This window comes from Camarhynchus parvulus, chromosome 1 (genome assembly GCF_901933205.1).
Source record: "Camarhynchus parvulus chromosome 1, STF_HiC, whole genome shotgun sequence".
NCBI lineage: Eukaryota > Metazoa > Chordata > Aves > Passeriformes > Thraupidae > Camarhynchus > Camarhynchus parvulus.
The window spans coordinates 69676723-69689796 of record NC_044571.1 but is presented as its reverse complement, the minus strand read 5'-3'; the positions used below and the strand labels follow the sequence as shown (position 1 = coordinate 69689796).

The 13074-nt window shown below is 46.1% G+C and overlaps 1 protein-coding gene and 1 non-coding gene across 2 annotated transcripts; both read left to right on the top strand.

The window, feature by feature from the left end:
• The first annotated feature begins 3734 nt into the window (after nt 1–3734).
• Nucleotides 3735–8569, top strand: RPL21 (ribosomal protein L21). Its single transcript, XM_030954423.1, has 6 exons — nt 3735–3863; nt 5212–5290; nt 5851–5912; nt 6905–7017; nt 7667–7817; nt 8436–8569. Exons 2-6 carry the CDS (start codon nt 5224–5226, stop codon nt 8523–8525), a joined length of 483 nt encoding a protein of 160 aa, XP_030810283.1. The 5' UTR covers nt 3735–3863; nt 5212–5223; the 3' UTR covers nt 8526–8569.
• On the top strand, nt 7077–7209 carry LOC115911895. Its single transcript, XR_004061316.1, has one exon. It is a non-coding gene; the product is annotated as a small nucleolar RNA SNORA27 (small nucleolar RNA).
• Nucleotides 8570–13074: the final 4505 nt, after the last annotated feature.

Sequence of the window (13074 nt, the reverse complement as noted above, 5' to 3'; positions counted from 1 at the left end):
TCTCAAAGGCTGTCATTTTTCCCATTCCTTTCCCCATGATATGCCTCACTGGCAATGCAGCTCAGTTCATCCACCTGTACTGGCACTTCTGCAATTCCACAGTGAGTCCTTTGAAGAAGTTTGTCTGCACTGTCATTTTTGGAAGGAGGTTGGTTGATTAGACACTAATTTGATTGGCTTTAACTCCCATGGAACTAGGCTCAAGCTTGCATTTACAGAAGGGGATTTGTGGATAAAGAGATGAACTAACTACAGAAATAAAAAGGTTGGTTGTTAGGGCTAGAATCATGGGGGAGCTGAAGAGACCATAAAAGGGGACAGAAGCATGTCTCTGAGATGCCATATAACATGATCCTTTTGGAAAGAGTGAACAATGGAATAACTGGGTCAGCTGAGGAGGTGACAGATTACTTAGGTCAGTAACTTTTCAATCAAAAGCACAGAGTAGGTGCTGCACTTCTGTGGATGGGGTAACCAATTAACTTCACCATCTTAATTTTCAATTTAGGATCTTGGTTTTGCAATGTTATCACAAAAGGAACTGCAGATTTTAATCCTCTTTAGCACTTATTCTCAGTTATTTCTGTTAAAATTTTACTCCAGTCCTAATCAGCTATCTTTTCTTATTTTCATGTAATGAAAGCATTTTGTGAGACACAGGAAACCTACACCCTAGTGAAGAGCAATATTTTTCATTTTTCACCTCAAAGCCCTTTACAAACTCTCATTAATTTAAATTCCTTCCACACACCTGCTGAATAACCCAACACAAACGGAATGTCACACTCAGGATCTCTGTGTGTATCGCTTGGTCCACTAAGCATAGGAGCAAGCCAGATCCCACTGTGCATTAAAATTTCAGTGAAGGATTCCTGACAACCCCATGTGCAGAATCATCACAGCACATTTATTCTTTACAGAGAGCCATCATCCACAGAGACGCTGCAGAGAAATGTCAGAAGAAAATAGGGCTCTCCCAGAGAAGACACCAGGATCCTGACTGTGGGAACTCGAGGACTGAAAATGGTTGGGGCTTGGCATGGTACTTTCCACTCTATAAAAAACAAAGTGATGTTTATCTACTCTCCACTCCTCTGACTTCTAATGAGCCCTCCCTTTCAAGCTCCCTTCCCCAGCAACTTTTGAATTGGCTCTCACTGAAGCTGTTTTCCTTATCTTGCTCTACCTCCACACCAGGCAAAGTGGGAGGGAAACAGTTCACCATGGTGTAGAAAAAAAGATTTTCAGAGTACATCAATGGGTGGAGCACCAGTGTGGGACCTTCAGAGTGTTTTGGATCTTTGTGTAAAGCTGTGGATTGCTACTTGTGTTCACCATCTTGAGTACCTGGTGTTTCTGGAGCAGAACCAGATGTGGTGCTTGCCTACAGCCTAGGAGAAATTGGAGCCTGCATCCTACAACTTTGGTTTGATCAAGGAAAAGAAGTTTAGGCTGGGTTTATGAGAGGGCAGGGCAGGCCAGCAAGGGGAGCACATGCAGTCTGGAATGCAGAGCTGCAGGTCTCCCCCACATCTGCTTGGCTGCCAGCTCCAGCTTCCAGACCAGAATTCACCCCACAAATTGTGCACCTTTATCTGCTGCAGACAGCCATTATTAAGAAATCTTTTTGTGAGCAATATGCAAAGGCTTTGCAGTCTTTAACTGCTCATCAGGTCTCAGTTTTGGGAAACCATATATCAAATGTAGGTAGATAGGATGGATTTCTGGATCAGACTCAGCATGCCTAGGGAATGATTCAATGGAGACAGACTGTGAAACATGATTGTTTCTTTGAAATGTGGAGCTAAAGAAGGATGCTGGGAATGTGCTAATCAAGGTAAGTTTGTGAATAAAAAACATTACAGAAATCTGAACCAATCTGTCATGTGATTTATTCAGGAAAAAATATGTAGCAAATTCTGAATGTGTTACTTGGCCACAAACAGAGCAGAGGTCAAGTGAGTTCCCAGTTACCGCTCCCTTATGAATGACACTTTCCAAACATGTTTCCATATGTGTTCTGTTTGTGGACATGGGTTTTAACACGTGGTGTTTCTTCCCTGTTCCTTCCAGGTGGATGTGGAGGTATGTCCTCCATGTAAATCACTGGTAAGATTAAGGCATTCAGCTCACTCACTGAAAATGCCTAGCTTCCTTTAACCAAAAATGCTTTTTAGGATTTGGCTTTCTGTCTTGTCTTTGCTTGATATCCTCTCTGCTTGATATCCTCTCTGAAATCCGTTGTCAATGCACTTTCTTACGAAAGAGCTGTTCAGGCTTGTAATGATCCTCATTCTCAGAGAAGTTTCACGGCATATAGGCTGAATGCATATTAAATTATATACATTTTTCTCTGCAAAGATATCAGGTGCTGTAAATTCTAGATTTTTCATGGTGAAGGGATGGAGTACAGACACATTTTTCTAAATACAACACTTTACTCCAAAAGGTTTCATGTGGAGATAGGGCCTGTCTGTCAGAACACGTCCTGCCAGGCAGCTCTGCAAGCAGAACATGATAGTGAATTTAATCCTCTACAACCATTCTTGCGATCCATAAATATTAAACTTGCTTTAAAGTGATGATTGAACGGGCTCAAGTTTTGCAAGACAACATTAGTAGAACCGTGAAGTTAGTCAGAGGATCAAGAAGGATTTTATACCCCACTTTAAGTAATCATTCCTCCCCTAAATTAAGTAAGTGCTTCGTTCATTCAAAACAAAAATTTTGCAGTAGGGCAACTCCTCAGCAAAGACAAGTTTTGAACCGTCCCTGCACGTTTAGCCTGGGGGAAGGAGGCACTCTCTTGACTCAGCGCAATCAGTGATTCCCAAGGTGATTCCTGTCTGCTCCGATACCGGAGATGCACAAACACAGCGAGTCACTCTGCCAGCTCGGGAGCCTGCTCACCACTCCCTTCTCGCTGCAACCTGTGCCACTGGAGGGGCTCTTCGTAGAGAATCCGGGCTTTATTTATCGGGTGGAAATCTCTGCCACACAAATTGGAGATTATGGCATCATAATACGAAAAACCTCATTACAATACTAAGAAAACCCAAACCTGCGCAGCCTCTTCGCCTCTGGTTGCTGTCATGCTTCTCCCACCCCGCTTCCCTGCCCGGGAGTGCGGGATCTCCGGTCGGGCAGCCGTGACTGACACAGCAGCGCCGGCAGCCTCACACTGCCGCCAATTTAAATGTTGGCGTACTACTTTCAAGTCGTAAAACACCCTGCTGGCTGCTTATGTCTTACGTTTCCAAACTTGACTCCTTAAAGGTGGCGGGCCAGCTGCTCACCGCAGGACTCGCTCCTCGGGATCCCTGACAGACACCTCGCTCGCCTTCCCTGCTCCCCGACATTCCCGCTGCCAGACCTCTCCCACCCCATCTCAGAGAGTCACAGGGTGCCTCAGGCTGGAAGGGGCATCTGGTCCAGACTCCCTGCTCCAGCAGGTCCGTGCCACAGCACTTGGCACAGGATTGCGTCCGAACAGTTCTTTAATATCTCCAGTGAGGGAGACTCCACAACTTCTCTGGGCGTTCTGTTCCAGTGCGCGGCCACTGCACAGGAAACAAACTCTTCCTCACGTTGAGCTCGAACTTCCTGTGCATCGCTTTCTGCCCGTTGCCATGAAAACACAAGCACAGCCCTGAAACCCGCAGCGTTTGTCCCTGCTTTAGCCGCAGGACCAGCCTTGTACCCGGCTGTTTTTGGGGATCAGCGTGCCGCGGCTCGCGGGCCCTCAGGCCGTCCCCTTCCCGTCAGGCGCGGCACGGGCAGCCCCACCGAGGCCCCGCTGTTAAGGGCGGGCGCGGCGCCGCCCCTTCCTTTGGAGCCGGGGCGCCATTTTGTGCGCACGCACGGTGAGCGCCCGCGCCCCTCCGCCGCTCCGGGGGACCCTCTGGGGACGCGGGGTGGCGGGGACACGTAGCGGGGACGCGGCCGGAGGGGTCCTGCCGCCGGCGGGGGCGGGCGGGGGGCCGCCGGCGCTGATGGGAGCACCACGGCCTTCCTAGTGCGGGGAGTGGGGGAGCGAGGAGACCGCGGGTTAGGGGGCCTTGCGGGGCGGCGTGCGGGGTGGCAGTGCAGAGGGTGCTGAGGGAGGGAGGAAGGGGGGTGCTGAGGGGGGCAGGGGCCGCTGAGGCCTGCGGCGGGTGCCGGTGCGGAGCAGCAGCGCTGCAGCACGTGGCGGCGGGCCCGGCCACCCCGGCGGGATGCCGGGGCAGGGAAGGCGGCACAGGGGTGGCTCCTCGGGGCCAACAACGCCGGCATGGCCGCGTAGGCCTGCGGAGCATGTGAGCCTTGTGTCAGACGTAATAGTGGCCTGTAAATGTGGTGGTGGAGGTCTTGCCTTATGGATGCCTTGTAGGGAGGGGCTTAGGGAACGGGGCAGGGGTGTCATCGAGGGACATCTCACAGCGAGAGGATGTATGTATCTTGGTGCCTGGCAAGGGCGAATGGAAGGAGCATGAAACAACCAGCTGAAGTCAGAAGGAGAAGCTCCGACTGGATATAATGTTAATGGCAACAGCCAGGCCTCCAAATATGCTCCCTAGGAAGGCTGTGCAGTAAGGTCTTGAGGGAAAGTATGCAGGAGGTCTTTGGGGAGACCTCATCTCTACAGCTTCTGCATGAGTGCAAGTGGAGGGGCAGGCGCTGACCTTTGTGGTGACCAGGGACAGGATCCGAGGAAGTGGCATGAAAATGTGTCAGGGAAAGTTTTAATTTGGGCATCAGGGTTCTTCACCCTGAGGGTGGTTGGGCACTGGAATGGGCTCCTGGGGAAGCTGGTCACAGCACCAGCCTGGGAGAGTTCGATAATCTTCTGAACAATGCTCTCAGTTACATGCTGTGACTCTTCAGGTGTTCTCCACAGAGCCAAGAGTTGGTCCTTGTGGGTCCCTTCCAATGCTGAATATTCTTTATTCCTTGAAGAGTTTCAAGACCTGAGTGGAGAAAGCTCTTGAGTAGCTTAGTTAGACCTTGCTGTAAGCAGGAGTTAAACTGAGTACCTTGCTGGCATCCATTCTAACCTGAGTTAAGCTGTGGTCCTATAAGCTCTGATTTCTTTGGATGCCTAAGTGAATCCCGTTACTTGAATTGAATCAGTGTCATTCTGAATAGGCTTAAAGACTCCATTAATCTGAAATACCTGAAAGTTCTATCAACTGTGTGATGAGTTGTGAGTAATTTGCCTTTATTTTTTTACAGTAACCAGCCAAAATGACGAACACAAAGGGAAAGAGGAGGGGGACGCGTTACATGTTCTCCAGGCCCTTCCGCAAGCATGGTGAGTGTCCCTTGCAGTGCTAGCACTGCATCCACTTACTGCCCTGATGGACAGCTGCACTCCCTGGGGATGGGCTGTGAAACAAGGGCTTGTGCCAAGGGATTTCTGACAACTTGGGCTAAAAACTGGAACTATACACAGAGCTCTGAGCTCTTACTGCAAATGCTTTGGTATTCTGCTTGTTTGACAGTAACCACAGTGCTAATTCTGTCAGTGCTAGAAAATTAATTTGAAGGTGAGGAAAGTATTTCAGCAGTTACTTAAAGCATAGAGAGCTTTTCCCTCTCATCAGTAAGCAGTTGCATTTATATTGATAAATTAAATAGTTGAATGTCTCTTCAATTTAGGCATTTGGAACACAAATCTAATTTTTCTTTAGCTGGGCATTTTAAAAATTTGAAGTGTGTGAAGTGTGTAACTACTGCTTTAAAAAAGCATGGTTTGATTTTTGAGGTATTTAGGAAAACCGTATCAAATGCATGATCTGTGTCCCTCATGCTTTTTTATGTGTGTGTGAAATTCCAGGCTTCCTGAGTATCCAAATTTGTATCTCTTAACAGGAGTGGTCCCTCTGGCTACCTATATGCGGATCTACAAGAAGGGTGACATAGTTGATATCAAGGTACTTTCTGCAGTGCTGTGTGACTAAAAGCTGAAGCGGTGTGGCCCTGAGCAGTCTCCAGCTCCTTGGGATGGACTCTGTTGTTGCTTGGGTCACGTGTGCCAACACAAATGCCTGTGCTCACTTAGGGAGCAATTTTGGAATGACAGTGCTACCGGACCAGTAGTAGCACTTCAGTGTCACATGCTGGCATATGCAGGGTTTTGTAGATACATATAATTTGGCTGTGCTTGGTTATGGTGTGTTCGGTTGAAAAAGGGGAGTGAAGTATGCCATAGCCAGTATTTGAGTTGGCTACTGGCAAACTTTCACAGGAGCCTCAGCTGTCACTTGGCTCTGTTATGAGCCATGATTTGTGGTGGGGCAGTTCATAGTTAGGTGAGTGCAAAGCTATACTAAAACTAGAAATCAAGAAATAAATGTGAGGATGCATCATATATATTAATAAAGGGGGGAAAAGTGAAACAGCATTTCCCATCACTTGGTATATTTTAGGACTTTTTTAAAGTCAGCTGTACTTTCACAACTGAGTTGCAGTGGATGTGAAAGCCTTTCATCAAGGATTCCAATTTGGTTGAATCCTTTGGTTTCATTTGGAATGCCACATTCTTGTGGCAGTCATGCGGAAGGTGGTGTTTAATTTGCTAGTTTGTTCTTTGGCTTGGAGAACGTATTGTTCAGAATTGACACTTCCTCACACGCTGGAGCTTGATGATGAATGTCTCTTGTGATTGCTTGCTTGTCTTGTAAGCAAAGTGATCTGTTGTTTCACCGACACTGAAAGCTACCAGAACTGACATAGCAAAATTTGGTAGTCTTCAGATGCAAAGTGCGTGGTGATAAATTCCAACTTTAGGATCAAATGGGAATATTTTATGATAAGTCTCAAATAATTGAAAATGTATACTTCAAATCACTTCTTAAAGAGAAATCCTACTTTTTTCCCCTTCCCCCCCCCCTTTTTTTTTCCTTTTCTTTTTGCTTCTTTATAGGGCATGGGTACTGTTCAAAAAGGCATGCCCCACAAGTGTTACCATGGCAAGACTGGAAGGGTGTATAATGTTACTCAGCACGCTGTGGGCATTATTGTTAACAAGCAGGTTAAGTAAGTAACGAAATTCTGTGTATTGAAACTTGGTATTTGAGAAATTTGAACTGTGATTGCACCCTCCTTTCACTTTACCAGTTAGACAGTTCTTGTCTTGATTGGTCATTCAAGGTGGGTAAAGTGTATTTCCTTTTTATAACCCAAGCAAATGATGCTCATTTGACTTGGATCCTGTCAGAGGAAACATTTTTTGTTTCTCTTACCAGCACCTAGAGTCACATTACCTAGCAGGGCTTCTCAGCCAGTGTGCTGGCATTGAAGCTCTTTTTAAATACTAGTATGTAGGTGTATCCAGCTGAATTTTGTACAGTTTAGTCAAAAAAAGACAAGTTGGGGTTTTTTTGGTTCCAGGAGCCTGACTGCTGTGCATTTGTTATAAAATTACTTGTTTGTATGCTAAGAGGTTAAAACTATGTATTCTCCACAATTTTAATTTGAAATTGTCAGCACATTGTTATATTATAATAAGCTTTTAGTTATATGTAAGTTATATCTGATGTGCATCTGCAGCAGTGTTTTGAGATACTGCCCTTTAAAGAAAAATGACCTGTAATTGAGCTCATGGAGTTAGTTCTGTAAGGTCTGTAAGTCTTGATTTAATGTGACCTTTTTCAAGTGAAGATTAAAAACTGCCTGCCTTTCTTAGGGGCAAGATTCTGGCCAAGAGGATTAATGTGCGTATAGAGCATATTAAACATTCCAAGAGCAGAGACAGCTTTCTGCAGCGTGTGAAGGAAAATGAAAGGAAGAAAAAGGAAGCAAAAGAAAAAGGCATTTGGGTTCAGCTGAAACGCCAGGTAATGTTTCTGTTGAGGTGTCAATCCTTGAGCAGGAGATGACTCAATTCTCAGAGGAGTGGCCTCATGCAGTGCATGGGCATTTAGGCTGTCTGGGATGTTTGGTGCCTGAGCGCTGCTCTGTGCCTGATGAAAATTGGAGTTGTAGCCTTGAACAGAGGCTTGAGTGCTTCCTGTGCTGTTGCTTGTCTGCAGCAGCAACTCTGGATGGTTTTAGGGTCAGTAGAGTCTTTGGTTTAGGTGAATTTTTAGTTGCAACAGGTTCTAATGTAAGCCTTGAAGGAAAGAATTAATAACCAGACTTAAGAGAAGAGGTAATGGCTATTGCTTCTGGATACAGGATTCTGCAGGATACATCACTCTGTGTTCATTGGGTTGATGAGCTGCAGAGAGCAAAGCATAGGTTTTTAAATTCAGTAGCAAGAGTCAGGCACACTTTCTGGCAGATAATTTTCTTATTGCTACTCTTTGAATCAAATTTATGAGACTAGGAATGGTAGAATTGCTGTAATGTTTATATAATAATGCACTAAATGGTTGACAAAATGTTATTTTCTGAAAAGATGCTTTTAAGCTGTAATGTCAAGAGTTTTCATTTTTTTATTTTTCTGTTTACAGCCTGCTCCACCAAGAGAAGCACACTTTGTGAGAACTAATGGCAAGGATCCAGAGCTGCTGGAGCCAATTCCTTATGAATTCATGGCATAATGTATGTTTAAAAAATAAACTAAAGATATGGTTTTGGACAAGTGTATGTGATTGTGGCTGATTCATTTAGTTGGGTTTGGGGCTTTTTTGTTTGAACAGGTGTTTTAGAAACCTTCTTTTATTGAAGTTTATTGATTTAGCTTGCATTTACCATGATGCTTAGTCATTTAAATCATCTGCAGCTTTTGCTGACGAGTTTCATCATTTATATAGATGATAAATGCTAGGAACACTGAAATTTGCTAGTGCTTAGTAATGCTCATGAGCTATTATGAGGGGACACAGAATATTTCACCAGCAAACTAAGAATTTGTATCAAGAATTGGCCAGTGCCAATTAAAGGCTTGATATTTTTTTTTGTAGGAAAAGAGATAAGGTGTTTCAGATTTCGTTGATGCAAGGTTTTGGCTAAGGGGCCTCATGAATACTGAGGAATTGTTGAAACCATTTTTGAAAACAACCTTTAGGGAAGTGTCTGTAGGCAAATTTTGGTCTTCCACCAGTGTAACCTGCAAAATAATGTTTACAGCATCCCCATGCCAATAAGTTTTCTTACAAATTAGTAGTAGTTTAGAAGCAAGGGTTTCATTCCAAAACTGCCAGCCTTTGTATTTTGATTTTTAACATTTTAATTGGCTGGTATAGCTACTAAACACTTGAATTTTATATGTTTATTGCATACCTGTTGAACATTGCAGTGAATTCCTCTTATCCCAGGTTTAGTCATATCTCACAAAAGCCCAGTGCCACATGTGCAGGTCTTAAATGGAAGATTTTTAGCTTACTGTTTACCAACCAGTGCTGGTTTAGTGAGCTTTGCTTGAAGCAGTGTGCAGCCTGCTAGAGACTGCTGAAGGGAATCTGCTTGGTTAGCCTTGAAAACGCAGTCTCAGGCTTGTTTTTTAGTTACAGGTAAATAATAGTTTAGCTTGAAGTGTCATGTCAGGCATTGCTCAGCTACCTTCAGTAAGTGGTGTAAAACTAATGTCTACGTGTAGACAGAAGTACTAGAGCAGCAAGTGACCTCAAGCTGTTTGTAGGTGTTCACTGCTGAGAGTTGCTGAACAGTGAATTGCAGGGCAGCTTGTAAGTGTGGGAGTAAGGAACACAGAGATGAGGTTTGCTTTTACCTAACTCTCAATCGTGAGTGTTCCCGTTCCCATGGAATGTAGGTTTCAGACCTTGAATTCAGAGTCTGGCTTGGGCTGATATTTAAGGGTGAAGGGCTTTAGGTTGGATGGGCTGGAGTTTCCAAGTTCCAGTGAGCAGATTGCTATGTTTGAAGTTCTCCAAGCTCCCATCTCAGAAGATGGGAAGCAGGCTGTATAGGTGGAATGATTTTAGAAGTGACTTGGAGGATCATGCCCCTTAGCAGGCTTTTCTTGGAGCAGCAGGATTTGTGAGCTTTATCAACCTCTTTGGTTTGTCAGTTTCCGCAGCCATTTAAAAGTGGTATTTGCCTTACAAGATAAGCATCATTTTCCACTAGGCTTTGTAGGAATTAAGTGGGAGGCTATTGGATACAAACTGGTGATGGCATTTTAAATTTGCTTCTCATGCATGCATGTCTAAGCTATTTTGGTTCTGTGTTTGGTTAGTACTCACTTGTCAAAATCACGGCAGATTAGCTGTAGCAGCATGATTAACATCATAAGTGGGGCACAGATCTAAACTTTTGAACTTACTTTCAACTAATTGGAATACTAAGACTAGACAACATTACAGTGGTCTTGTTTAAGAGCTGTGCTCCCAGAGACACTGCATTGCTACACATTCCAATTTATTTAGAAAAAGTGTTTTTAAGGTCACTATGACAACAGTAGTTGGTTGTAAATGCATCTTTGAAAGTCGTCTGTGGGCTAGGAAGAGAGGTTGGGAAGGCTTTCTTGGTTAGGATTCCCAGAAATGACTGAAAATTAATCTGGGTTCGTGTAGGAAGAAAATAACCATTTTTGTTTGTTTGTTTTTAATGTTTGAAAACAGGAGAAATAAACTAAGGTGTAGCCTTAGTAGTTTGTAGTTTGTTGCACTCAGTGAAGTGAGTGTTTTCCACACTCATCTGAAGTTTCACAGCCCAGACACTTAACAGATCTCAGTACCTGATCTCAGCTGCTGAAATTTGCTTCCTGTGTGTTTGGCTGCCCTGTTTTTGCACAATCCTGACGAAAGAGGGAGATCTGTGAATTGGGAAAAGTTGAAGAACTGCCTGTGGGGACATCTCCAGTCCTGAGCTGAAACGTGAAGCATGTTCCTTACAGGGCTTGGAGTCACCAGTTTTGACTTGCTCTGGAAGGGTTTTACACACTAAACCCATGAGCTGTAACCAGCTCTCTGCAGTCCTGTTCTGAGGCTCCTTTACAGCCACAAACATTTACCCCTGGCAAAATCTCCTGTTGTCTCCTAGAGAAGCAGCAAGGAAGCTGCCTTCTGAGCAGTAAGCTTTTTTAGCCTATTGGCAACCCCAGGATTTGAGGTTTCCTGCACACTGTAGGCAGTGTCAGGCAGGGAGGGTCAGTGAAAAGGCAGGACTGGGAAGTGGGAGAAGGACCCATTGTCAGTACAGAGGCTGCACGGGGTAGGAACATTGCTCCCATCAGCAGCACCCATACAGCTTAAGAACTCAGAAAAATAAAAAAGAAGCTCTCAGGATGTCCTCCATGCCACCATCACAGGAACAGGCCACCTACTCTCCCCCACAAAAGTACTGCTGTTCAACGTTGCCAGAGCTTGGAACAGGGGGATGTGTCAGGCAGCAGTGTGGCATACCTGGCACTGACCAGTGTTGCTGAGGGAAAGGGGATCGTGATGGGCCATAGGGATAGTGGGGTAGGCCATCCACAGAGTGGGGGTGAAAAAGTACAGCCTAGCACTTCCAAGTGGGGCCTGCAGAGCAGAGAAAGGATCCTTGGAATAGCCTGGAGGCCCACACATCCTAGGGGTGCTTAGTCTGCAGCATGGGGACAGCTAATCTGGGCCCCAACTGCTTCAATTTACTGAGCTGCTCCTGTTGCACCTGGGTAAGTGTTGATGGAGACACAGTCCCTCACACCCTGGACATCAATTCCTTCACAGGACATCCTGCCTGGGCTTGGGCAACGTTATCTCTCTGCTTGACCACTCCCACTTCCCCTTTGGAGGTGCTCCCAGCAGCAGGCAACACAGTTTGAGGTGTACAGCTGCCCAGAAACAGGCAGCTCCTCAAGGTTTGAGAAGGACGGTTGTTCGATGCTGCTTTCACAGCTCAGCACCTCGGAATCTTCTGCCTGGAAGGGACTTGTTTCAGTAGCATTCTTTCAGGGGCACACTGAATGTACTCTGATAGATCTTTTGTAAAGCAATGTATAAAAATAGCTGCTGCTGGCTCTGTGAGTGAGGCCAAAGACAAGTGATCCCCTGACAATAGGAGCAGGTGACAATAGCGGGCACCTCTGGAAACCAAAAGCTTTTAGTGATACAAGAGAAATCTTTCCCAAAAAAGATCTTGCTGGCATGATGGGGAGTAAAGTAGAAACTTCAGGGGCAATAGCTTTTGGAAGTGAAAAGAAACCCATAAGGGTTCTTAGGCACTAGAGTAGCACAAATAATCAACAGTACTTCTTCCAGCATGCTTTGCTGCAGGTACTACTTTAACTGATGTTAATAAGTATGGTCTTAACTCAGCTGCCTGTGTGTGAGCATCCAGGGTCAGTTGGGCTGTCTAAGAATCTGCATCCAGGGCCCAGCAGCAGCTCTCACAGTGGCTCCATCCCTCTGTGCCATGAGATCAGTCCATGCGAGTACCATCCATCCACTGTCCTTTTCCATGTTGTATCCTGCTGGCATGTGCTATCTCCCTGATAGAAATGAAAGCAGCCTCTGAATGGATTATTTATCTTTTAAGTACTTACGCAGTTGCAGGGCAGCACAGAGCAGAAGCAGAAGTCAGGACATTGGTTTGTGAAGACTGAAACATCCACACAGCTGCCTGCAGGTCTGAGGCTCATTTAAGGGCAGCCTCATTTAAGGGTGGAGCACCATTCTTCTCCAAAACTTTTCTACTTCGAAAACCCAAAGGGCCCAATCACGACCACTTAGGTTTCAGGGCTGGCTGTTGTTCAATCCACAAGCTGGGTTTTCAACACTGCCTGTAGAGGGATATGTTCGGGTGTGGGCAACAAAATAGTCTGAGGTAAAATAATTTCCTTTATTTCAAGACTGGAGTCCCTCATTGCAGGGAGGGTGATGCATTTGCCCGTCTGCCTTGGGCGGGGTGGATGCCCAGCAGGATGCTTGCCCCTACCGTGGGACGCAGGTTGCATGGCCTGACCAGGCTGGCCGCCAGACCCCTGGGCTGTGCCCGCCGGGACCACCCGACGCCCTGTGCGTGGGGAGGGTGGGAGAAAGAGGAACGGGTACAACCCGGGTGGGGTAAATCGGGCGGCGAGGGCGGTACGGCTGTGGGGCGGTGCTGCGGGGGGCGGTGCAGCGGCAGCGGGGCGGCCCCAAGGCGGGGCCGCCGCCGGGGCCTTTAAAAGGCGGCGGGGCCGCCCGCTCCGGGCGCTGCCGGCCG

Excerpts from the sequence above, each read along its gene's own strand:
- RPL21 (XM_030954423.1), top strand. The coding sequence starts at position 5,224 with ATGACGAACACAAAGGGAAAGAGGAGGGGGACGCGTTACATGTTCTCC. Across the intron at positions 5,291-5,850 it reads CAGGCCCTTCCGCAAGCATG|GAGTGGTCCCTCTGGCTACC; the intron begins GTGAGTGTCCCT and ends ATCTCTTAACAG. Across the intron at positions 7,818-8,435 it reads GGGTTCAGCTGAAACGCCAG|CCTGCTCCACCAAGAGAAGC; the intron begins GTAATGTTTCTG and ends TTCTGTTTACAG.